The sequence below is a fragment of the Lissotriton vulgaris genome, chromosome 6 (assembly GCF_964263255.1).
Source record: "Lissotriton vulgaris chromosome 6, aLisVul1.2, whole genome shotgun sequence".
In the NCBI taxonomy this organism is placed as follows: domain Eukaryota; kingdom Metazoa; phylum Chordata; class Amphibia; order Caudata; family Salamandridae; genus Lissotriton; species Lissotriton vulgaris.
The window spans coordinates 1830511306-1830537329 of NC_141694.1; the positions used below are offsets into that span (position 1 = coordinate 1830511306).

At 48.2% G+C, this 26024-nt stretch overlaps 1 protein-coding gene across 1 annotated transcript in view; it reads right to left on the reverse strand.

The window, feature by feature from the left end:
* The window catches only part of GAREM2 (GRB2 associated regulator of MAPK1 subtype 2), a 421755-nt gene that overhangs the window by 155143 nt on the left and 240588 nt on the right, over positions 1 to 26024 (reverse strand). The window contains exon 3 of the mRNA XM_086925514.1: positions 2850 to 2980. Coding sequence (XP_086781640.1) covers positions 2850 to 2980 — 131 coding nt within the window. The remainder of the gene's footprint in view (positions 1 to 2849; positions 2981 to 26024) is intronic.

Consider the following 26024-nt stretch of genomic DNA (forward strand, 5'->3'; position numbering starts at 1 on the left):
GTGTGTGAAAATCCTAAAAACTGCAACAACCAGAATGCTTTGGGAGCACTGATGCAGTTATGCCAGCAGTGAGCTCCCGCCCCTCTGTAAACACTTAAGAAGTTGCTCAATATATTATGCAGATCGTCAATTCTTGCTAGAATTGAACCCTTCAAGCCTGAGGTAAACAGCAGATATACGTTTCCAGAAATATATACTTTTTTATTTCCAACGCCTCGTTATGGGTAGTAAGCGCTATATAAATTTGATATCCTCAATGATGAGGGGGTATTTCAATGAATCAATTCAGATGAGCTACTTTCATATTTGAGCCAATCAAATTCTAGGGAGGCCTCAGGGCCGTCTTCTCAGTTGTACATCATATCACGCTCGAGCAAGTGCTTAATTTAAGCCAGTGGTTTCTGGTGCTCGGCGCCGTCACTGCAGTGGCCAAGTGCACTGGGGAGAAGCTGCAGTAGTCACTGGCAAATGGCTTTCCTTCCTCTTCCTGTGTTTGTCCCGCCCCTGGAGCATAGCTACTTTACCATCCTTTTGATTGGGTGACTTGTATCCTTCCACTACTCACATTCAGGGAACTCCTTTATTGTTTTGTCTTAAGCGTTTCATGGGAGCGCCTGTGTTTTCTTGATTTCTCTCCCATGTGCTGCTTTCCCCCTCATGGTTGCCCATACCTAGCACATTGCCTTTGCCGCCCTCAATCCATCACGTTCCTCCCCCTTCTCATCCTGCTGGACTTTTTTCATTTTTTTTAATTTAAGGACCCCAATTTCCTCTGTTTCTCATATCCACCCTGTGGCACGTTAATCTTGTTGCTCGGAAGTGTTTACTTTTCCCTCCACACCACATACTCCACCATTGCTCCCAAACCAACCTGAGCGGGCCATTTTTGCTGCTGGGTCGCTCCTTTTTGGAAACGTGCATTTGCACACATTTATCATTTTTGTTTTTTAGTTGGTGCACCAGGATTGACACCGGCCATCTTGGAACATTACAAAAAAATGGTAAGTGTGTGGTGACCCATATGTGCATATCTGTCATTGCGCTTGACTGCTGTAACATCATGATGTATACAGGGCATAAGTCCTAAAAAAGAGAAGTGGGGGGACGCTGTCACCGGAGGTGACGTCACGACAGGAAGTGACGTCACGAAAGGTAGCTTGCACCATCGGGCTCATTGCCTCCCCTTGCTCACCCCTTAGAACCGATTGCATCTGAGAAGTCAGCTTGTGAGCAGCGTGCTGTGAGCTCCGAGCTCCTCGTCCCAGAGAGGCCAAAGAGTGAAGTCCAGCTGTTTGGCAGGGGTGACGGCATCCACCGGGTAAAATAAGTGGGGGGACGCCGTCCACCCGCGTAGTACCCCGACTCCAGCCCTGGATGTATACGTATTCATGCATGATGACGCATGCATGGATACACATCATCACGCCTTTTTTTGATGATGCTGTTCATCCGATGCTTTGCCGGAGCAAAAGGTGAATTTTTGTTCATGTCTTGTGTGCTGTAAGGGTACAGTACAGGTTAACAGTGCACGTTTTAACACAGAAGGAAAGTCCACTGCAAAGAAGATCAAGGAACTGATTAAATTGCAGCAAGCGTGTGAAGCAGACCCACCGAGAGTGGTGTGGATACAATACAACAATGACACAATCAGCAAAATAAACTAGTCAGGCACACAGGATCACTTCTAGGGGAGATCCAGCTTCAGACAGGGTGTGCCCTGTTACTGCCCTGCAGCAGGTCAGAACTAAGATGGGGAGGCTTAATATGAGCCGGTGGTTTCCGCTGCTCAGCACCGGCAATTTATTGTCAACCTGCCACATGGTGGCGCTATTTGTCTTATTTTTTGAGGAGCACAACAGCTGTTGTTTAATAATTAAATATACATTAACATTTAGTCATTTTAATGTATATTTAAAGTCTGAATTGTCACACTTGCATGAGTGTGATTGGTAATAGTGATGGTGCTGTCATTGGCATCGCTAGTGGGAGCAATGCATGGTAGAAGCTGCAGTGACTTGCTGACAACTGCCAGGGTAATTCTTTTTTTGCAAATTAAATACTGGGAGGCTGAATAGGCATCAATCGTCGCCACAGCGCTCTTTATCTGTGTATCTGACAGGGTAAGCCCATAGTTCTATAGAGAAACACGTTATTGCTATGACCTCATCTGTATTTTTGCCTCAAAGAAATGGAAAACCAGTTAAGTCTTGGTGAACCTTGTTTATCGACTGGAGATTCATACGTGAAGAGCGCTTACTCAAGCGAATCTTAATGTGAGGGGGCAGGCGGATCAGGGACTTCAGCATTATGGAAACACCACAGCGCCCCCTAGCTTGGGCAATGGGCCAAGAGGGTTTGAGAACCCCATTGAGGTCATGGATGCAGAGGAGGCATAAAACAGCTGGTGTTGTTTTAAGGTGTCAGCACAAAGGAATACATTTCAAAAGTTAAGGGTCACATGCCAAAGGCCATGCCCAACCCCAAACATGGAGTAGGTACAGGCCGGTGAAGGAGCCAGTAGAGGTTGACTACACATGGCGCTGGCCCCTCGCCAACCAGTATGGTCACAACAGTGCCATTGGGTTCAAAGATGTAAGAGGTGCACCCCAATAAGGGGCTATTCCCCTATCTATTTCCCTCTACTTATAATTCCAGTAATCATACGGTTCCATTTCCGCCCTTTCACATCCAAGCCAACGTGGAGCTTGCTTGTTGACTCTGTCTACATTTATTTCTGACACAGGGTTGTTCTGCGTGTGTGCATAGTGTGTATATCATGTGTTGTGGGCACATGGGCAGTTGATGCCTTCCTCCCACCACAAGCACCCAATGGAACGGCTTCGGCTGACCTTGACGCTGAAGGTGATGGCCTCCATGACGAACACGCGGTCTGGGAAGGCGTTGGCCACTTCCTCCACGCTACTGAAGTACTGCACCGGCTCCCGCACGTCCCGGTCTTGCTCTAGCAACTTAAATTTCCCTGAAAGACCAGAAAGAAAAAAAGACTTTTAGATGGATGTCCATATCCTTTCCTTAAAACCACATGTTTTATGGGTGCAATTAGTGGTTGAAAAAAATCATGGAATTTATTGGACTAACGGCAATGTACAGAGAAGCACTAGAGACAGACGCAGGCAGAACGGCGAGCAGAAGCAATCTGCCAGAGACCCATTACTTTAATCAGTCGGCCAAGGAGATATCCACCAACTGAACCAACAAGGTCCTTAGTAAATGTTACAATAACATTTGGAGGACAAGACACTGAAAAAATCCTTTGAATCATAGAGTATTCAGTGATATCCGAATCTACAGGTGCTTTTAATCAGTTTGATTGCTATGAAAATACTTATCTCAATTCAGTTCACTTCAATGTATTTGACTCGTGTCTAATCCAATTCAATTCTTTTCATTTCAATTACCACCAATTAAATAAAATTCACTCCAATCCAATTAAATTCACTTCAATTCTGTTTAGTCCAATTAAATTCTGTTCAATGCAAAAGAATACATTACAGTTTCTATTATTACATTTGATTCATTTTAACCGAATTAAATACACTTCCATTCTGTTTAATCCATTTCAATTCTGTTCAATTTACTCAATACGATCCAATACATTTCAATTTTCATCAATTATATTCAATTCAAACAGAACTCAAGTGCAATTAGCCATCAAGAACCAGGGATTGATTTTCTATTAAAGCTGATTCTAAATACTAGTTGTTCTTAAAACATGAGGGACCACCCTTTGATACAGACCCAAGGGAATCCCTTTGTATTACGCAAAAATCCCTTTGTATTACGCAAATGAAATCAAATAAAAGTGTGGTATAAATGTGGTAATCCCTTTAACCGGGGGCGCCCTGGCTCCTCGATCCAGCACTATTTCAGTCCTTCTTCTGGGTTAGCTGCAAGAGTGCAATTGATGACTGTGGTGAAAGTAGGTGACCTTAGGAAGAGGTGGGGACAATGTAAGAATAGTGCCAAGTAGTTATGAATTAGCCAAAAATGACCCTCGGCTTCACACTTTCCACAGGATGGAGTCATTCATGGGGAAGAAGTGATCACGCGCAATGAATATTTTTGCAGTTTACCTATACATTGCTATAATGAGGAGGAGCCATCTACCCAAATCTTCTCTTTACTTTTCATCAGAGATCTATAAAGTGGCAGAGTTGCACCCAGCAAAACCTTCTTCAGTTGGGTAATCAAGATTTCATATTGCAGTTTCAGGAACAGATACAGGGCAGGATTGGGATTGCAAACCAGCCCTGGCAATTTTGTCCGACCGGCGCTGGGAGGTGGAGGGGGGGGGTTAGGGGCTGGCGGGATCACTTCTGCTGCGCTTTTGTTACAAGGGGCCAATTTTGCAGCACAACTGAAAACCCACCTCCAGTAGCAAACTGGCCTCCACCCTTCCGGCCCACCAGGGAAACGCCCAGTGGCCGCTATGCCCAGTCCGGCCCTGATCACATAGCAGGAGATGTGGATTAACTTTTCTAATGAGAACAAATACTGAGGCAAACTTTTACCGTTCTCTCTGTTAGCGATAACATAAAGCGCATCCCAGGCTTAGTAATAAAGAGAGATTACTCAAGATATCGAAAACGAAACATCGAAGATGTTTAAGAAACCTGAATCTGAAGGTTGTAATGCACAGAGTTAAAATAGCAAAAAGGAGTATAGGACCGAATTGAGACAGATACAACAGAACACATGAGAAACCTCCTGGCTGAAGCTACACACAGCAATCAAGACAAATAACTTGAAGATGTTCTAGCAAATCATTGGTTACGGTATTGGAATCTACAGACCTGCCAATGATCACTTCATCAAACTCCCATTCTGGGCCATCGTGGAGAAAACAGCTGTATTTCCTGCACATTACCAGTATATCTAAATAACACTCTACAGATATCTAGACAGAAATAAAACCACTCATTAAAACATATCACCCAGCAAGAGCTGCCACCCCCAACACAATTCCAATCGATGTGATCCAATCTGATCCAAACCCGTGGGCATCTCTTTCGTATGCACTTTTTGCAGAAATACTTGGATCTAGCAAAATTCCTGCATCATGGCAAGGAGCCATGGTACAGCCAGTCTACAAAAAAGGGGATATGGCGGTCCCAAAGAATTACATATTCATAACTCTTTGACTCCGAAGGGAAGCTATTTGGTAAATATATACTGAATGCATTATATGCTTGGGCGATGGAATACAAGCTTTTCCTAGTACAACAATCCGGATTCAGGCAAACCCGTCAACCACAGACAACATTGTCAGCTTAAAACTTTACAAAGGGGCCTCAATTTATACACGTTTCGTTGATTACTCATCAGCTTTTGATTGGGTAAACAGATCAAACTTATGGGAAAAACTGAGGATTTAATCAAACACTACTACACCTTTTGGATTGTTGCATAAATACACTTGACTTCGAATTGAACTAACCAGCAATACGCTTACCCTACAATTTCCACCAACAAAGGCGTTAAACAAGGCTCTATTCTTGCACCTCTTCTTCTCTCACTCTACATATCAGATCTGCTTCATTATTTGGAGAACGTCAGTGGATTTGCACCAGAATTAAGGAAAGCAATTCGCACTGTACTTAGCCTACGCTGATGACATTAAACTTTTCTCATTTACCCCTCATGATCTTCAAAACTTTCTAAAGAAATTGGAGGAATTTAATCATTTTAATGATCTAAGGAGAAATTCTGAGTAGGGTAAAATGATGATCTTCGGTAAGCCCAGGAAAGCTGGAAGGTGGTAAATAAACAGGATCTGCCTTCAGTGTGTAAAATCAGATGACAATCTCGGGTCACAGTTTCTAACAATTTATCACGATCTGAACATGTTAGAAATAGACAGAAGAAAGCATCCATTATCACTAAATCAGTGAAGAGATTTGGTAGCAATTACGGTAGGAGAGTGGTTACACAGGTACTTAATATAATTATTTGAAATTTATTTCAATATTATTATCTACTATTAAATATATATATTTTTTAGATTGTGGAATAACATACAGACGTTGACAAACAGCACATCAATATTTAATATATCTATGTGGTATATATATAGTGTGAACCTAGCCACAGCAGAGCGTGGTATTAGGTCAAAGTCAGACACATAGGGCCCAATTCACAGTACTAACTTAAGACAAAATCCTAAATTGACTACCATTTTTGGTATTCACAGAAGGCACTTACTCATTTCGGTATTCACAGAAGTTAGGCTCCTAACTTTAGGACTCTTAAATGCCTTCTGTGAATACCCAAAGTCTTAAAATTTTGATTTTTCTTAGTTTAGTAGTAGTAAAGTTAGGAGTTCTAACTTTAGGACTCCTAAATGCTTCTCTGTGAATACCCAAAGTCTTAAAATTAGGATTTTTCTCAGTTTGGGAGTAGTAAAGTTAGGACTCCTAAACTGACAAAAATCGTAACTTGAAGTCTTTCGGTATACACGGAAGGCATTTAGGATTCCTAAAGTTGGGAGTCCTAACTTCTGTGAATACCAAAATGAGTAAGTGCCTTCTGTGAATACCAAAATGAGTAAGTGCCTTCTGTGAATACTAAAATAGCAGTAAGTTTAGGATTTTGTCTTAAGTTAGTTCTGTGAATCAGGCCCATAGTCATTATATGATTGGAGGAGTAGCCTGGTCCAGAGAGTGGAGGTGAACTATAGCTGCATCATGAAAAGGTGTTACTGAAAAAGGTGCATCTTGAATGCTTTCCTAAAATGGAGCTGGGTTAGTGCAGTATTGATGGATACACAAATGGTGTTCCAGTTCCTGGGTGCATAGATGGAGGCGGCCTCTGACCTCCTGTTTTCTTTTTTGCGCTTCTTTCTTTCTAGTCTCCTGGTGTCCTTGCTGCAGGTGTGTTGTGAATCTCCAGAGATGGTTGCAGCCATATAGGCAGAGGTTCCAGCCATGATGGTTGTGTAAATAATGAAGCTGGTTTTGAAGGCGGTGTTGGCCAGCATGGGGATCCAGTGGAGTGACATCAGGATGGGGATGATGTGGCCATGGTCATGAACATCTATCCAGCTGTTCTCCATACTACGACATCACAAGAGTCAACACCGCTTGCAACTTAGGAGCACTCACATGAACACACTCAGCCCTACCTCCACATGCCTCCTCATAGTCGTGACCGCCAATGAATAGGAGATACTGAACATTTACCAGACGCACACACAGCTAGAAGTCTTCAAAGGAACAGCATGACCTTGCATTTACCATGAAGTACCTTTGATCAGTGTTTCACGCTCTACTTCCCTCTTTCCCTCTTTCAAACACTCAAAGACGGGGCCAGATGTACATAGGTAATCGTTTGCGATTACTAAATAGCACAGTTTTGATATTCTCTATTTGGTAATCGCAAACACCAATGTACAAATGTGTGTTTGATACATTTTGCGATTCCCAGTGAGTTGCAAAAAGACCTACCTCCTGAATATTAAAGACGTAGGTCTCGGTTTGCAACCCATTGGGTATCACAAAAATCACAGGGATGGTGGCCTGCTGGGATCAGAAGACCACCATATCTGTTATTGGTTTTTAAATAAATCAATGTTTTATTTTTAAATGCAACCCATATTCCTTAAAGGAAGGGTGGAATATAGATCTATGTGGAGTCCTACACGGATCTATATTCACACGGCCCCTCAAAGGGTGTTCTTGGCCTGTCATGAAGTCAACGTAGTTGTGGAAAACAAGGGTACCCTGTAAAACTGATAATGATAACCCCTAGGTCAGGGAAAAAGTACTGTGTAGGTATCAACCCAGGCGGTCATAAACAACACTTGCCCACATGAATAGTGTTTAAGACACGAGAACCCACTTCCGTAGTCAAAACAGATTATTTATTATACAAACTCATACATAGACTAATCCACAATAATTTTATATACAAAACAGAGCATGTAATGACATACAATAAATATAAGCAATAAAGTAAAAAACATAAACACAATTTTTATACATTAATCATAAATTTCATAAAAACATAATAATAATTCCTGAGTCAAGTATTATTAAATCAAAGGGTGTTCTTGACCTGTCATGAAGACAACGTAGACTAGTACGACAACAACACCCAACTGTATGTGAAATTCTTACCAGCCAATGACTGGTGACCTCAACTCCCTACTCTTGTATGAGGCAACATGTGAGTGGGAATGATTGATACTGGTGTGGAAGGCAAAACACCTGAAACAACATTGATACGTCTTCACATAAAACATATTGTGTAGGTGCAAACTGTGTAACTAACAGGACCCAGAACACATGGAAGAGACTAGAAGGGACCAGGCAGATGGGAAGAGTAAATAGAAATATGGAGCCAGAGACACAATGTGAAATTAGTTCATCTTTTTTTCGAGAGGCACAGCACGGTCACTGGATTAATTTTTTACTTGACCCTTTTCAATGTCACTCAATCAATCAATCAAGACATTTGTATAGCGTGCTACTCACCCGGAAGGGTCTCAAGACGCTGGGGGAGAGGGGTAGGTTACTGCACGAACAGCCAGGTCTTGAGTTGCTTCCTGAAGGAAAGATGGTCCTGGGTCATCTGAAGGTGGATGGGGAGGGAGTTCCAGGTCTTGGCTGCCAGGTAGGAGAAGGATCTTCCTCCCGCGGTGGCTCTGCAGATGCGTGGTACGGCGGCGAGGGCAAGGCTGGTCGATCGTAGCTGGCGGGTGGGGGTGTAGAAGGTCAGGCGGTCGTTGAGGTTCTTGGGGCCCTGATCGTGGAGAGCCTTGTGTGTGTGGGTGAGGAGCCTGAACGTGATCCTCTTGATGACGGGGAGCCAGTGTAGGTCTCTCAGGTGGCCGGAGATGTCGCTGTGTCGGGGGATGTCCAGGACGAGTCGTGCGGAGGCGTTCTGGAAGCGTTGGAGTCTTTTCTGCTGTTTTGCTGTGGTTCCGGCGTAGAGGGTGTTCCCATAGTCCAGTCGGCTGGTGACGAGTGCGTGGGTGGCGTTCTTCCTGGTCTCAGTGGGGATCCAGCGGAAGATCTTACGGAGCATACGGAGGGTGTTGAAGCACGATGAGGAAACGGCGTTGACTTGTCTGGTCATCGAGAGGGAGGAGTCCAGGATGAAGCCTAGGTTGCGTGCGTGGACCGTTGGCTTGGGAGTGGTACCCAGGGCAGGAGGCCACCAGGAGTCGTCCCAGGTGGAGGGCGATGATCCCAGGATGAGGACTTCTGTCTTATCTGAGTTCAGTTTCAGGCGGCTGTTCTTCATCCACTCGGCGACATCCACTCATACATACAATACCATTATCTCAGGGATAATGTAAAGACTAAAAGAAAGCGTGCTAGATATATGACCAGTAGACAACCAGGATACAACTCAACTACACAACCGGGTCTTCAAGGAACGAGATAAATAAAGCAAGTCATGGCCAGCTCGAAGGATGACGGGGTACTTTTCAAAGTTGTACTTCTTCCAGAAGGAGACCTCATCTCGAATTTTATGCAAGCAAAGGATTTTTAAGGTGGAAGCCGTTATAATCTATAGGAAACCATCAGCCTCTGATGTATCCAGTCAGGTCATATATTTTGCAAGCATGGTAAAGATGATATACATGTCATGTGTAAATGTTAGAACCGGCTGTCTCTAGTTGGCAGAGGTATACACTTCTGACAAATAGGGACACACCTTTTCTAGTCAGGGCAAGGGGATCACACCCTTTGATAACCCCTGCTCACCCCCTTGGTAGCTAGGCAGAGCAGACAGGCTTATCTCAGAGGCTGTGTGTTAAGCATTTATGACCACATACAGTAATAAAGTGAATACACTACAAATGGACACGACACCGTAGTATTATAAAAATAAGTATTTTTATATAAGGCTTAGCACAAGACCAAATAACGACAAAAATGTACACAATCTTAATAAATACTCTGGGAAGGGAAAAGGGATAGTTCAAAGGTGGTTTCTTCTTTAGCACAAAAGTCTTTAGTATCACAAGCAAATCTTCTTCTTGGCAATACAGTTCTTAGCAACAGGCTAACCCACACGGGGGCTACACAACGTTGAGGCAAAGTTAATCCAAAGGTTCGGCGTCGACCGCGAGGAGCGCTACGTCGAGCCCGGAGTCACACAGACCCCCAACAACACAGTACCTTTGGAAAATGAAGCACACGATGATCAGCGGCGTCGAGCAATCCGGCGTTGCGTCTTCGGTGTCGATCAGGCCTCAGCAGGCGTCGTCGTTGATGATGCGGTTGCACAGAGTGAGCAGCGCTCACGGCGTCGAGAGGGCATGAGGGCGATGCGATCAGCAGCGGTGCAGACACGAGGTCCCTTGGAGCTGGAGCCGTACTCCCACTCACTGGCGTTGCTGCTGGCGTCGGTCGGGCCCGGCGGCCGGTCGTCGAGGAAGCGGGACACTGGGGCCGTTACCCACTACGTCGAGCTGGATTCGGCAACGTCCGTCGGCGTCGAGATCGCTGGTTCTTTCAGAGGTGCTGGATTTACAGGTTCCAGCAAATAGCACTTTAAGCAGATGAAGTCTTTTAGCCCTGTGACTTCAGCAGGAGACTGGCACTCTTCCAGTCCTTGGAGATTTTCTTAGCAAGCGTGAGAGTACCCACACAGTTCCTCTCTCCTGGTTCCTTGGCAAAAATAAAGAAGCACTGCAGGATTCCCCCCAGCAAACAGCACACTGGCAGAAGGGGTAGGCAAGTCCTCAGATCAGCAGGCCTCTTGTCCTTGGTTACAGGGTTCCTTGTCAGAAGTGATCTAAATTCTTGGTTCAGGGGTCCTTCTCTTATACCCCTTTTCGGCTTGGATCCCTTTGTCCATGCAGGGGGATTCCCCACATCCTGGGTCTGTTGTGGGTGGAGCCAGGCAAAAGCACCTGGCCTATTCACTGAGCAGGGCTGGGTCCTCAGACGCCCAGCAGGAGGTGGAGCCAGCATTGACACTGGCCGGAGCAGAGCTATCGGCCTCCTGGCAGGAGGTGGGGCTAGGATCGTCCATGGCAGGCACAGAGCCATCAGCCGCTTGGCAGGAGGTGGAGCCAGCATTGTATCAGGCAGGGCAGGCTATCAGCAACTACTCTCCCCCCTACTCTCAACGCAAATGTCCCACTCATCCCACACTGACTCATCCAGACCTGTGGAGCCACCCAGCTCCTGTCACACACACGCAAGACCAGCAGAAACCAGAAATGGTTAGACAAGAAAATAGACACTTTCTAAAAGTGCTATTTTCAAACCCAGAGTCCAAAAACCATCCACACCAACGGATGCGTAATTAAACCCCGAGTTCAGGGATACCAAACTCGACATTGCACCATGCTCCCCGAGCCAGCTAGGATCATAGCATTAATAATCCCGGCGTCCCATTCTACCCAACGGAGAGCAGGCTACCTCGCAATAGAGAAGAACGAAGATGGCGGTAATTCACTATTAGGACATGCCAACTTGGTCAGGCGTGTCCTACCTTATACTTACAATACACCCTGCCCGCGGGCCTACCATAGGGGTGACTAACTTGAAGTCAAGGGAAGGTTTGAGGGGCTGGCAAGCAGGTATACTTGCGCAGCTTGCGTGACAGCACTAGGCTGCACGTGGGTCTCGCAATGACCGACCCGTAGACATTCTTTTACGAGGCCGCTCCTGTGGGTGGCACAACACGTGCTGCAAGCCCACGAGCGGCATTTGTATTTACAAGCCCCGGCACTCCTGGTGCACTAGACTAGGGACTGACAGTAAACCAAATAAGCCAAACATGGATACACTAGATACATCAATTTAACATAGGGAGCACTTGCGCTGTGGCACTGATCAGCAGTGACACCGCGCCCAAAGCATATGCCAGCAAAACATCGAAACACAGTGGAGGCAAACAGAAAAAATGGGGGAGAGACTCAAGCCAATGATGTCAGGTCTAACACGTGTCCCCTCCAGCTGAAATGTGGGTAGAACTACCCTTGACCTAGGGAGTCCTCTTCACTAAGGCGGAAAAATCTGGACAGACCATCAGCATTGGCGTGATCTGTACCAGGGCGGTGTTCCACCGTAAAGTCCATCCCCTGTAGGGAAATGGACCACCTCAACAGTTTCGGATTCTCACCCCTCATCTGCATCAACCATCTGAGGGGCCTGTGGTCTGTCTGAACCCGGAAGTGAGTCCCAAACAGGTAGGGTCTTAGCTTCTTCAGCGCCCAGACCACAGCAAATGCTTCTCTCTCTATCGCACTCCACCTCGTTTCCCTGGGAAGTAACCTCCGACTGATGAAGGCTACAGGCAAGTCTCGGCCCTCTTCATTTATCTGAGCTAGAACAGCCCCCACGCCATGCTCTGAAGCGTCCGTCTGGACAATAAATTCTTTCGAGAAGTCGGGTGCCTGGAGTATAGGTGCTGTGCACATTGCAGTTTTCAGGGTGTCGAAGGCCGTTTGACAGGCATCAGTCCAGATCACGTTTCGTGGCTGCTTCCTGGAAGTCAGCGAAGTCAAGGGGTGCACAATGTTGCCGTAATCCTTGACAAAGCTCCTGTAGTAACCCGTGAGTCCTAAGAAGGCTCTCACCTGAGTTTGGGTTTTGGGCGGCGCCCAAGCCAGGATGGTATCAATCTTGGGTTGCAGGGGGGCCACCTGGCCGCTCCCTACTTGGTGCCCCAAGTACACCACAGAACCCTGCCCAATCTGGCACTTACTGGCTTTGATTGTGAGGCCTGCTCTGCGCAGGGCCAACAACACTTCCTGGAGGTGGCGCAAGTGTTCCTCCCAGCTGGCGCTGAACACTGCGATGTCGTCCAGGTAGGCGGCACTGAAATCCTCCAGTCCAGCCAAGACCTGGTTAACCAACCTCTGGAAGGTGGCAGGGGCATTCTTCATCCCAAAGGGCATCACCCGGAATTGGTATAGCCCATCTGGTGTGGAGAATGCTGACCTCTCCTTTGCCCCATCAGTCAAGGCGATCTGCCAGTACCCAGACGTTAGATCAAACGTACTGAGGTACCGGGCAGCCCCCAACCGATCGATGAGCTCATCAGCTATGGGGATGGGGTGCGCGTCAGTCTTCGTGACCGAATTGAGTCCTCGGTAATCCACACAGAACCGGAGTTCCGGTGAAGCACCAGGCGCTGCAGCCTTCGGGACCAAGACCACTGGGCTGGCCCAAGGACTGCTAGAGGACTCAATCACCCCCTACGCAAACATTTTGGAGACCTCCTCCTTAATGTATGCTCGGACCTTGTCAGTCACCCTGTAAGCCTTGTGCTTCACAGGAGGGCTGTCTCCGGTGTCAACGTCATGGACACACCAATGAGTGACACCCGGAACCAAGGAAAACAGATCCGGGAATTGTCCCAACAGGTGGCGACAATCCTGTTTCTGCTCAAGGGTCAGTGTGTCAGAGAGGACCACACCATCCACTGACCCATCTTGCTCTTTAGCACACAGGAGGTCAGGAAGAGGCTCACTCTCCTCCTCCATTCCAGCATCTGTAGCTAGGAGCATGCCCACTTCGGACCTTTCTAAGTGGGGCTTCAAACGGTTGACATGCAGGACCCGCAAGGGGTTCCTGGGAGATTTCAAGTCCACCAAGTAGGTGACATCGCTCTTCTTCTCCACAACCTTAAACGGTCCAGTCCACCTGTCCTTGAGCGCACAAGGTTCCACAGGGGACATGACCCACACTTCCTGACCAGGCTGAAGCTCTACCAGAGTGGCATTCCGGTCATACCAACGCTTCATCTCCTCCTGGCTGGCCTCCAGATTTGCCTGAGCAAGTTCTCTGAAGCGCCGAGTCTGGTTCCGAAAGGCCAGCATGTAGCTGTATACATCCTGGGGAGGTTTCCTGGGAGATTGCTCCCAGCCTTCCTTGACCAGACTCAAAGGCCCTCTTACCGGGTGACCGTACAGGAGCTCAAAGGGGCTGAACCCTAGAGACTTCTGCGGCACCTCACGGTAAGCAAACAACAGGCATGGCAAGAGGACGTCCCATTTCCGCCTCATTGGTTCTTCAAGACCCATGATCATGCCTTTCAGGGTCCGGTTGAATCTCTCAACCAGCCCATTTCCTTGAGGGTGGTAAGGAGTGGTGAACTTGTAGGTTACCCCACACTCCTTCCACAGAGACTTCATATAGTTCGAAATGAAGTTGGTGCCTCGGTCTGACACCACCTCTCTGGGGAACCCCATCTGGGAGAAAACACCCATCAGTGCCCGTCCCACCACGGGGGCCGTCACTGTTCTGAGAGGGATGGCTTCCGGGTACCGTGTGGCATGGTCCACCAAGACCAGGATGAACCTGTTGCCCAGGGCTGTCTTGGGGTCCAGGGGCCCAACAATGTCAATACCCACCTGGTCAAAGGGGGTGCTGACCACTGGAAAAGGTTGGAGGGGAGCCTTCTGCTTCCTTCCGCTTTTCCCACTTGCCTGGCAAGTGCGACAAGTCTTGCAATGGATGTCTACATCCCTACGCATCTGAGGCCAATAAAAATGGGTGAAAAGCCTGTCATAGGTCTTGTCCTGCCCCAGATGTCCAGCTAACGGAACGTCATGAGCCAAACCCAGTAGGAAGGTTCTGAAGCACTGGGGTACCACCAGCACACGGGCTGACCCAGGCTCAGCAGCCTTAGGCTCGCTATACAGGAGGTCGTTCTCCCAGTACACAAAATGTGACCCTGACTGATCACCTGAGGATTGGGCTGAGGCCTGCTGCCTCATGCCCACAAGAGAAGGGCACACCTTCTGTTCGGCACAGAATTCCTCCCTAGTGGGACCACCATCCTGCTGCCAATGGGTCAGCTCGGGCAAGTCTCCCAGTTCGGCAATTTGTTCCCCTGTGGGCTCCAGGGCATCCGCCTCAGGGTCTACCTCCTCCTGGACCACGGGAACTACGGGGGCCGGTTTCCCGCGCCTCCTGCCTCTTCTCTTCACAGCTGGGCCCTGGGCCGTACTTTCAGGCTCCGGGACCCCATCAACACCCTTACTCGCTGTCATCGATTGAGTGGTTGCACACACCCACTCTGGCACACCCAACATTTTCAAGTGTGCCTCTCTCTCCACCTTAGCCCAAGGGGAGTCTTCCAAATCATTGCCCAGGAGACAATCGACAGGCATAGCGGGCCTCACAGCAACCTGAAGAGTACCTGAAACTCCCCCCCATTCAAAGGAAACCTGAGCTACCTCACACTCTTTCTGGGAGTTGTCAGCAGCTATCACAGGGTAGAATGCGTGGGGAACCACCTGCTCTCTGGACACCAAGTGACACTTGACAGCTGTCACACTCGGTCCGGTGTCTCTGAGAGCTTCCACTCTATGGCCATTAATGGTCACCCACTGCCTATATTTACTAATGTTACTAGGCAGAGGGGGTGGAGGGACCATTTGCATGTCTCCTAGCGAGACCAGGGACATCTCTGCGGGACCCCTCCCACCATGGACAACCATCTCCTCCCCTCCCAAGGCTACACTCGCCAACTGACGGGGGGGTGCACTCGGCGGTGCATTCGATTTCTTCATGGGACACTGGGGGTCGTAATACTGGTGTCCCGCCTGCCCACAAGTGTAGCAGGTTAGGGGGCCCCTATGAACAGGTTTACCCGTCGGGCCCCTGGCTTCTTCTCAGGGGGAGGCTGGGAACCTTACCCTTGGTTCCCTTGGGGATTACTTTGGGGCCCTTTCTGGGACTCCTTCTGTTTACCCTTGTCCCCCCCACTCTTCTGCTGGGGACCCTGCCCACCTTTGGCTGAGTCTCCCACTGGACCCTTGTGGACCCTGGTACTGACCCAGCGGTCCGCCTCCTCAGCAAGTTTTCTAGGGTTAGATATCTTGCTGTCAATAAGGTGCTGGCGCAGCTCCGGAAAACAGTTATTAGACAAATGCTCCCAAGCAAACAAATCATAAAGAGCTTCATAACTTTCCACTTTGCTGCCCTTTACCCAACCATCCATGGCTCTGCAAAAATAAGACACATATTCAACCCACGTCGTACCAGGCAACTTTTTACATTCTCTAAAAGCTTGTCTGTACTTCTCGGGGGTTAGGCCATACCGCAACATTAAAGCATTTTTCATATGAGCATACGACATCCTATCCTCAACAGGCATGTCTAACAGGATATCTCTCCCCTCATTCACAAAGCGACCCCACAACCCCGCTCCCCAATTCTTCTCAGGGACCTGGTGGGCCAACAATGCTAACTCATATGCTTTAAACCACTGACCAATATCTTCGTTCCTATGATAATCTTTTATCACATCTTTGGGAAAGTAAAACTTACTTTCTGCAGGCCCAGATGGGATGCTGCCACCAGAGGGATTCAACTCTAACTTCTTAGCTTGGATGTCCAACTCCCTCAACTTGGTTTCACGCTCCAAAGCTAACTTCTCTCTTTCAAACTCTAACTTTTTGATCTCCAAATCAGCTTCTCTTCTACCTCTTGCATTTTCTAATTCCAACTGCCCATTTATCTTTAGCCTTGCCATTTCCATGTTGTATGCACGCTCCTTCGTCCTTTCTTCTCGTTCTTCAGGGGAAAGACCTTTGGAGGAAACACTGCTTCCGGGAGAGGTTTCAGGCCCATTCGCTGGTCCCTCCTCTTCCCCTTCCACTGGCGGTACCACCACCGGATCAGTGGGATCTCTGGCCTCTAACCAGGCCTGCAATGCTTTGAGATATTCCTCTTTTCGTGAGATGCCTTTGGTAGGCACTTTCAACTGCTTGCAAAAGAATTTCAACTCCTTCAAGCCGTAGTCGTTTATCTTCGCTCTGTCGAATTCCTCCACAACAACAACAGGGGTAGTGACTCCGGTGTCACTCATGGTCAAAACTGGCAGTGTTCAAAAAATCAAGCTTCAGAAAAGCGGAGAACCAAAAATAGGATCCTTCCCAATTAGATTGTGACTGCGCTATGGTCTGCTTTCACTATGTAGCTCACACTAATCACTGTACATGGGTCATAAATGCAAGGTCCAAATCATCACCGCTGCATCCAATGTTAGAACCGGCTGTCTCTAGTTGGCAGAGGTATACACTTCTGACAAATAGGGACACACCTTTTCTAGTCAGGGCAAGGGGATCACACCCTTTGATAACCCCTGCTCACCCCCTTGGTAGCTTGGCAGAGCAGACAGGCTTATCTCAGAGGCTGTGTGTTAAGCATTTATGACCACATACAGTAATAAAGTGAATACACTACAAATGGACACGACACCGTAGTATTATAAAAATAAGTATTTTTATATAAGGCTTAGCACAAGACCAAATAACGACAAAAATGTACACAATCTTAATAAATACTCTGGGAAGGGAAAAAGGATAGTTCAAAGGTGGTTTCTTCTTTAGCACAAAAGTCTTTAGTATCACAAGCAAATTTTCTTCTTGGCAATACAGTTCTTAGCAACAGGGTAACCCACACGGGGGCTACACAACGTCGAGGCAAAGTTAATCCAAAGGTTCGGCGTCGACCGCGAGGAGCGCTACGTCGAGCCCGGAGTCACACAGACCCCCAACAACACAGTACCTTTGGAAAATGAAGCACACGATGATCAGCGGCGTCGAGCAATCCGGCGTCGCGTCTTCGGTGTCGATCAGGCCTCAGCAGGCGTCGTCGTTGATGATGCGGTTGCACAGAGTGAGCAGCGCTCACGGCGTCGAGAGGGCACGAGGGCGATACGATTAGCAGCGGTACAGACACGAGGTCCCTTGGAGCTGGAGCCGTACTCCCACTCACTGGCGTTGCTGCTGGCGTCGGTCGGGACCGGCGGCTGGTCGTCGAGGAAGCGGGACACTGGGGCCGTTACCCACTACGTCGAGCTGGATTCGGCGACGTCCGTCGGCGTCGAGATCGCTGGTTCTTTCAGAGGTGCTGGATTTACAGGTTCCAGCAAATAGCACTTTAAGCAGATGAAGTCTTTTAGCCCTGTGACTTCAGCAGGAGACTGGCACTCTTCCAGTCCTTGGAGATTTTCTTAGCAAGCGTGAGAGTACACACACAGTTCCTCTCTCCTGGTTCCTTGGCAAAAATAAAGAAGGACTGCAGGATTCCCCCCAGCAAACAGCACACTGGCAGAAGGGGTAGGCAAGTCCTCAGATCAGCAGGCCTCTTGTCCTTGGTTACAGGGTTCCTTGTCAGAAGTGATCTAAATTCTTGGTTCAGGGGTCCTTCTCTTATACCCCTTTTCGGCTTTGATCCCTTTGTCCATGCAGGGGGATTCCCCACATCCTGGGTCTGTTGTGGGTGGAGCCAGGCAGAAGCACCTGGCCTATTCACTGAGCAGGGCTGGGTCCTCAGACGCCCAGCAGGAGGTGGAGCCAGCATTGACACTGGCCGGAGCAGAGCTATCGGCCTCCTGGCAGGAGGTGGGGCTAGGATCGTCCATGGCAGGCACAGAGCCATCAGCCGCTTGGCAGGAGGTGGAGCCAGCATTGTATCAGGCAGGGCAGGCTATCAGCAACTACTCTCCCCCTACTCTCAACGCAAATGTCCCACTCATCCCACACTGACTCATCCAGACCTGTGGAGCCACCCAGCTCCTGTCACACACACGCAAGACCAGCAGAAACCAGAAATGGTTAGACAAGAAAATAGACACTTTCTAAAAGTGCTATTTTCAAACCCAGAGTCCAAAAACCATCCACACCAACGGATGCGTAATTAAACCCCGAGTTCAGGGATACCAAACTCGACATTGCACCATGCTCCCCGAGCCAGCTAGGATCATAGCATTAATAATCCTGGCGGCCCATTCTACCCAACGGAGAGCAGGCTACCTCGCAACAGTGAAGAACGAAGATGGCGGTAATTCACTATTAGGACATGCCAACTTGGTCAGGCGTGTCCTACCTTATACTTACAATGCACCCTGCCCGCGGGCCTACCATAGGGGTGACTAACATGAAGTCAAGGGAAGGTTTGAGGGGCTGGCAAGCAGGTATACTTGCGCAGCTTGCGTGACAGCACTAGGCTGCACGTGGGTCTCGCAATGACCGACCCGTAGACATTCTTTTACGAGGCCGCTCCTGTGGGTGACACAACACGTGCTGCAAGCCCACGAGCGGCATTTGTATTTACAAGCCCCGGCACTCCTGGTGCACTAGACTAGGGACTGACAGTAAACCAAATAAGCCAAACATGGATACACTAGATACATCAATTTAACATAGGGAGCACTTGCGCTGTGGCACTGATCAGCAGTGACACCGCGCCCAAAGCATATACCAGCAAAACATCGAAACACAGTGGAGGCAAACAGAAAAAATGGTGGAGAGACTCAAGCCAATGATGTCAGGTGTAACAGTAAAGTACCCCAGTAGTCACCGGATCTCACATGTCGAGAAGGGAAAGGTGTCGGGCGAATGCCCAGGGCCCCCAGAGGTGGAACATCTGGTGCCAACTTACAGAATTTGCACAAGATTTTAAGCAACATTTTGAGGGTTCACTGGTTTCACATCATTACAGTAGACAGTCCCTTTCACCTTATAGGCGTTATCTCAGTTTCCATACTGACTTCTGACCTCACTCCCTGGTTAGAAATGTGTTAAGTCTCCAGAAAAGATGACACTACGGTTCGATCATACTGACCTTAATGTGAGTAAAAAGGAGACCCCGGTGAGATGCCTGAGGCAGACGCGGGTGTCCGGAATCCAGGACCTCGAAGGCTTGCTTATTGCTACATTAGCTGCTCCCAGTATGTAATCAGGTAAAAGGTTAGGAGTGACAGGTGCACTTGACAAATCACCCCCCAGAGAAAAGCGCGTCACATTCATAGTCAATAATGTGTAATTCAAAATCCAATGCGCTGAAGAGGAAGCCCTCCCATCTCAAGCTCGTGGTGGTCCAGGCAGGAAGCCCTCGCATCTCCAGCCCCCGGTGGTCCTGGCACCACCTTCACATTATTGATCCCGGGTTAAGGTTCTGATGAGAAGATGCCCCGATGGCTGCTGATTCTGCAGAACTCCACTGCTCGCCTCACTTTAGGGGCCACAACATCAGAAAGTATCTCCAAGGATGCCTCTGTGGGTTCAAGATCCTGGATGGGACGACTGTCAATAGATGTGCTTGGGAGACCCTCCGACAGGCGAACCGGGGGGTCTACCTACCTTCTTAAGACAATGCACCCTGGAATCTGGTGCAGATATCCAACACCTGCTGCGAAGAGTTTCATAGAGTAGAGTCCCAGGGGCCAGTGTAAATAGACTTTTAGGGGCCCAAAAGGGTAGAGTACCAGGGGTCAGTGTAAATAGATTTTGAGGGGCCCAACGAGTAGCGTTCTAGGGGCCAGTGTAACTAGACTTTAGGGGCCCGAGGAGTAGAGTCCCAGGGGCCAGTGTAACTAGACTTTAGGGGTCCAAAGAGTAGAGTCCCAGGGGCCAGTGTAAATAGACTTTTAGGGGCCGAAAAGGGTAGAGTACCAGGGGTCAGTGTAAATAGACGTTGAGGGGCCCAACGAGTAGCGTTCTAGGGGCCAGTGTAACTAGACTTTAGGGGCCTGAGGAGTAGAGTCCCAGGGGCCAGTGTAACTAGACTTTAGGGGTCCAAAGAGTAGAGTCCCAGGGGCCAGTGTAAATAGACTTTAGGGGCCCAAAGAGTAGAGTCCCAGGGGCCAGTGTAAATAGACTTTTAGGGGCCCAAAAGGGTAGAGTCCCAGGGGCCAGTGTAAATAGACTTTTAGGGTCCTAAAAGGGTAGAGTCCCAGGGGCCAGTGTAAATAGACTTTTAGGGCCCCGGAGAGTAGAGTCCCAGGGGCCAGTGTAAATAGACTTTAGGGGCCCGGAGAGTAGAGTCCCAGGGGCCCAGGAATAGAGTTTCAGGGGCCAGTGTAATTATGCTTTTAGGGGCCCAAAGAGTAGAGTCCCAGTGGCCAGTGTAAATATACTTTAAGGACCAGAATTACAAAATCTCCAAAGAAAAAAGGAACCTTTGCTTGCAAATGGTTACTTGTAGGTTTAGAGCATCTTTCCAACTTACTCAGCACTCATGGAAGACTTCAGAAGTAGTCGTGGAAAGGAGTGGCCATGCTTAGTTATAGCAAGGCACTAATGCACAAGTATTTCAACATCTGGAATTGTAACCAGCTGTACAACTGTGCTTCTTTGTTTTCCTTCAAAATGGAGAACATTGTTGTTCATGTAGAGAACCCCCTTCTGCATTCCCATGATTTCAAGGGCGTTGATTCCCCTTTGGAGCTCTGAAGATGCATTTGCCATAAATACACCTGCACGCGTTTCCAGGCGAGAAACTGCCTTCCAGTCATTGGTGGCAAATAAACACGCAGAAGTCTGTGGGTGTCACCAATAACGGTCTAAATGTCCATATTGGTAAATCCCATTTCAAGGTTATAAGTCAGCGAGTCTTCGTCCTGTGACTCAGGAATGTGGCTGGACCCTCACATTTTTAGTGCAGCTAAGCTGGATTTCGGTGCACCAAAACCTTTACGAGTTGGGGTGCAACAAATGCCCAAACAGTGTAAGAAAGGACAAAATAATGTAGTAAACCATCACTAACTGTGCCGCATTATGCAGTATAATTTGGCTTTTGTTGCTGCATAATTTACTCATCGGCCCTACTGCATAATTCCAGGGGCCCGGAATTAAACCAATGTCCCATACTTACGGCCTCAGACTATAGTGCCCACACCGTCATTCGTTCCCCTCCACATTTTACTTTTGCCCAAACAATGATTACACTGGACACATTGTTTATGAGAAGAGAACTGCTGCAGGTTTATTTTCATACAACAAAAGTATGCCATTTTGTGGGTTATCTTACGGACGATCCAGGGCAGGCTGCCCCTCGCTGCCCCGCCCGCCTGATGAGCCAGCCGGCACGGTGGGTTGATGCCCGGAAAGTACAGGACCTTTGTAGATCCTCTTCCGGATCACGTGATCATGTCTTATACTCCCGCCCCTTTCAGGGCGGAGTGGGTATGGCACCCGGTTGGTCAGGCCCCCCAACCACCCGAAGGACTAACGGGGCGCCGCCGCGGTTTTTCTGGAACCTCCCTGCTGCTCCGGGTCTTTGGCTCTTGCACCCTTACTGTGCCAGGCAGAGGTACCCTCATTGTACTTGTCTGCCGCAGAGGTACCCTTACTGTACCCGTCTGCTTCCAGATTTCCCTGTAACTCGGCCTGCAACACAAAACAAAACATTAGAACGTCCAAATGTGCTTGCCACCTGCCCCAGCTGCTGGGTACGAGGATAGGGTGGGTGCAGCGAGGCAGGCAGGAAGCAAGACGACCGGACAAGAGGCAGACCAGAAAGTGGCCGGGACCTAAGTACCCGACCCGCCCCCACGTGACCCCTCCCCTGGACGCATGTCACTGGCGCACCGGCCCACGGGGAGGGGCTGGTGAGGCCACCGCGAGCCTCGCCCTCCAAAGGGAGAAGGGGGGGCTTTGCCTAATGGGCACTAGAGGGCTGCCCTGCTGATGTCCCCCTGCGGGAGCGCTGGCAGCTGCATAACACATGGAAATCTGCACCCACATGGGGCAGGATGTCGAAGTGTGGGAATTCTGAAAGGTTTCCAAGAGGACCCAGGTGAATTCCTTCCCGAGAGCACCTGAAGGAATTCTAACATGCTAGCAACGGAAGGACCCCCTGAGGGTGTCTTAAGGGGGACTCTGGCTGCCCAAAACATAGTCTTGCTGCAAACAAATCCTGGGCGACCTCATAAGTAGACCCCTGCTCTGCTGTTTGAGCTCATATTGTCCCTTGGTGTCCCTCGAACCTCATGCCGTGTCTTGGTTAGTGTGACTCCCTCCCTCCAGATCACGAGGGACACTGTTTGCAGTCCTGATTTTTCACATACAAGTCATTCTTTTGGGTATGTTGGCCTAATTTGGTCAATGTGATCAAAGAAGACTACAATACCCAGAATGCAATTGGCTACCATGCATCCGTCTTGAGTGGAACCAGCATCCGTCATGACCTGGAAGGAGGCGGTTACCCTACCTGGGCTGATCTAAACACACGCAGGCCGCCTGCACTCTGATCTGATGTCACAAGGCAGCGCCTTGAAGCCCTCCTCTGCATTTCTGGAGCGCACACGTCACGGCTCGGTTGCCTCTTTCTGCGCAGCATATGTCGGAGCTCATTGCACTGTAATGAGTGCACAGTGAGGGACTATGCACACAATAATGGAAGCACAGTGAGTGACGGCAGAGGTCAGCTCAGGGGATCATAGTAATGAAATGCATGTCCAGCCAGTGAGAATGCCCTTCCTTGGCGCGAAGATCCAGTGTCTCATGTGTACATCTTGAGGGAGCATTGCTTTGGCCCCTTTCAGCAAACCGTGCGCCCCTTCCTCGGTCACTCTCAAGGGACCCCGCTGTCCGGGGTGTTTTATGAAGTGATGCCGCCTTCAGGGGGCGGCGGTCGCCTAGCAACCGGCCATATTTTCTTCGCCTCTTTGTGGGCCCCTTCATGGAGAGTCTTTGCACAGGAACAAAGAAGCGCCGAAGGGGGCGCCGCGGGGAGGGCCCGCCCCCTCACGGTGTCCTGGGAATCAGGGCCCGGGGTCACATGCAAGGTGCGGGGTAACCGAGCGCAAGGGGATTGCCAGAGCAGAGCAATCCAGGCAGCTGCCTAGGCCGCCCCCAGCAGGGGGGTGGGATGTCCTACAATCATCAAATATTTCCTGTATATGGCCAAAGATCAAGTTTCCTGGAGCCAGCGCCGGGCACCGATAACAGAGCGTGCTCCCCGAAGGGGTGACGTCACTAGCCCCTGCAGCCTGAATTAGAGGATTATGATTCCATTGAGTCCACTTTTCATTCACCTGGGTTATCTGACTGCAGAATGTAGAAACGGACTCTAAGTTCCATAATGCACAGCGGTTATTGAGCCTGGCAGTGGTAAGGAAAGTATGAAGTTACAACGCATACATTTACAATGCATGCCTTTACAACGCAGTTTTTACATCGAAACATCCTTTACAATGCATTATTTTACATAGCATGCCATTACACCGCATTTTCAGAAACTACCTTTACAACGTATTCCATTACATCGCATTATACCTTTACAACGCATCCCATTACAATGCATACCATTACATTGCATTTAAGTTAATGAAAAAAGCACAGGTGCACCATAAATTATATTTATGGTGCACCTGTGCTTTTTTCATTACATGGTAAAGTTCTGTTTAGGACTGTCATTGTGATGGCGGGTGTCTTATCGGTGTGCACATAATCCCTGTCTAAAAATATAAAAAAGGGAAAAACTACCATAGAGGTTATTTTGGATCAGGTGCATTTCTATGAAGGTTCCCCCATCTGCTATGTTTTAATATGCATTTAAGTTAAGTGTTGGATAGTATAGGGGTAATAATTACTATTCTAACTCCAGGGGGTGCAACAGTAGGGTAAGTGTTGGATAGTGTAGGGGTAAAAATTACTATTCTAACTCAAGGGGGTGCAACAGTAGGGTAAGTGTTGGATAGTGTAGGGGTAAAAATTACTATTCTAACTACAGGGGGGGGGCAACATTAGGGTAAGTGTTGGATAGTATAGGGGTAATAATTACTATTCTAACTCCAGGGGGTGCAACAGTAGGGTAAGTGTTGGATAGTGTAGGGGTCAAAATTACTATTCTAACTCAAGGGGGTGCAACAGTAGGGTAAGTGTTGGATAGTGTAGGGGTAAAAATTACTATTCTAACTCCAGGGGGGGGGCAACAGTAGGGTAAGTGTTGGATAGTATAGGGGTAATAATTACTATTCTAACTCCAGGGGATGCAACAGTAGGGTAAGTGTTGGATAGTGTAGGGGTAAAAATTACTATTCTAACTCAAGGGGGTGCAACAGTAGGGTAAGTGTTGGATAGTGTAGGGGTAAAAATTACTATTCTAACTCAAGGGGGTGCAACAGTAGGGTAAGTGTTGGATAGTGTAGGGGTAAAAATTACTATTCTAACTCAAGGGAGTGCAACAGTAGGGTAAGTGTTGGATAGTGTAGGGGTAAAAATTACTATTCTAACTCCAGGGGGGGGCAACAGTAGGGTAAGTGTTGGATAGTATAGGGGTAATAATTACTATTCTAACTCCAGGGGGTGCAACAGTAGGGTAAGTGTTGGATAGTGTAGGGGTAAAAATTACTATTCTAACTCAAGGGGGTGCAACAGTAGGGTAAGTGTTGGATAGTGTAGGGGTAAAAATTACTATTCCAACTCAAGGGGGTGCAACAGTAGGGTAAGTGTTGGATAGTGTAGGGGTAAAAATTACTATTCTAACTCCAGGGGGGGCAACAGTAGGGTAAGTGTTGGATAGTATAGGGGTAATACTTACTATTCTAACTCCAGGGGGTGCAACAGTAGGGTAAGTGTTGGATAGTGTAGGGGTAAAAATTACTATTCTAACTCAAGGGGGTGCAACAGTAGGGTAAGTGTTGGATAGTGTAGGGGTAAAAATTACTATTCTAACTCAAGGGGGTGCAACAGTAGGGTAAGTGTTGGATAGTGTAGGGGTAAAAATTACTATTCTAACTCCAGGGGGTGCAACAGTAGGGTAAGTGTTGGATAGTGTAGGGGTAAAAATTACTATTCTAACTCAAGGGGGTGCAACAGTAGGGTAAGTGTTGGATAGTGTAGGGGTAAAAATTACTATTCTAACTCAAGGGGGTGCAACAGTAGGGTAAGTGTTGGATAGTGTATGGGTAAAAATTACTATTCTAACTCAAGAGGGTGCAACAGTAGGGTAAGTGTTGGATAGTGTAGGGGTAAAAATTACTATTCTAACTCCAGGGGGTGCAACAGTAGGGTAAGTGTTGGATAGTGTAGGGGTAAAAATTACTATTCTAACTCAAGGGGGTGCAACAGTAGGGTAAGTGTTGGATAGTGTAGGGGTAAAATTACTATTCTAACTCCAGGGGGTGCAACAGTAGGGTAAGTGTCGGATAGTTTAAGGGTACTATGCGTTGTAATGGTATGAATTGTAATGACTTGCGATGTAATGCCTGCGTTGTACTGACATACATTGTAATGACATGCGATGTAAAGGATGTTGCGATGTATTGACTGCTATGTAAAGGTAGTGCGATGT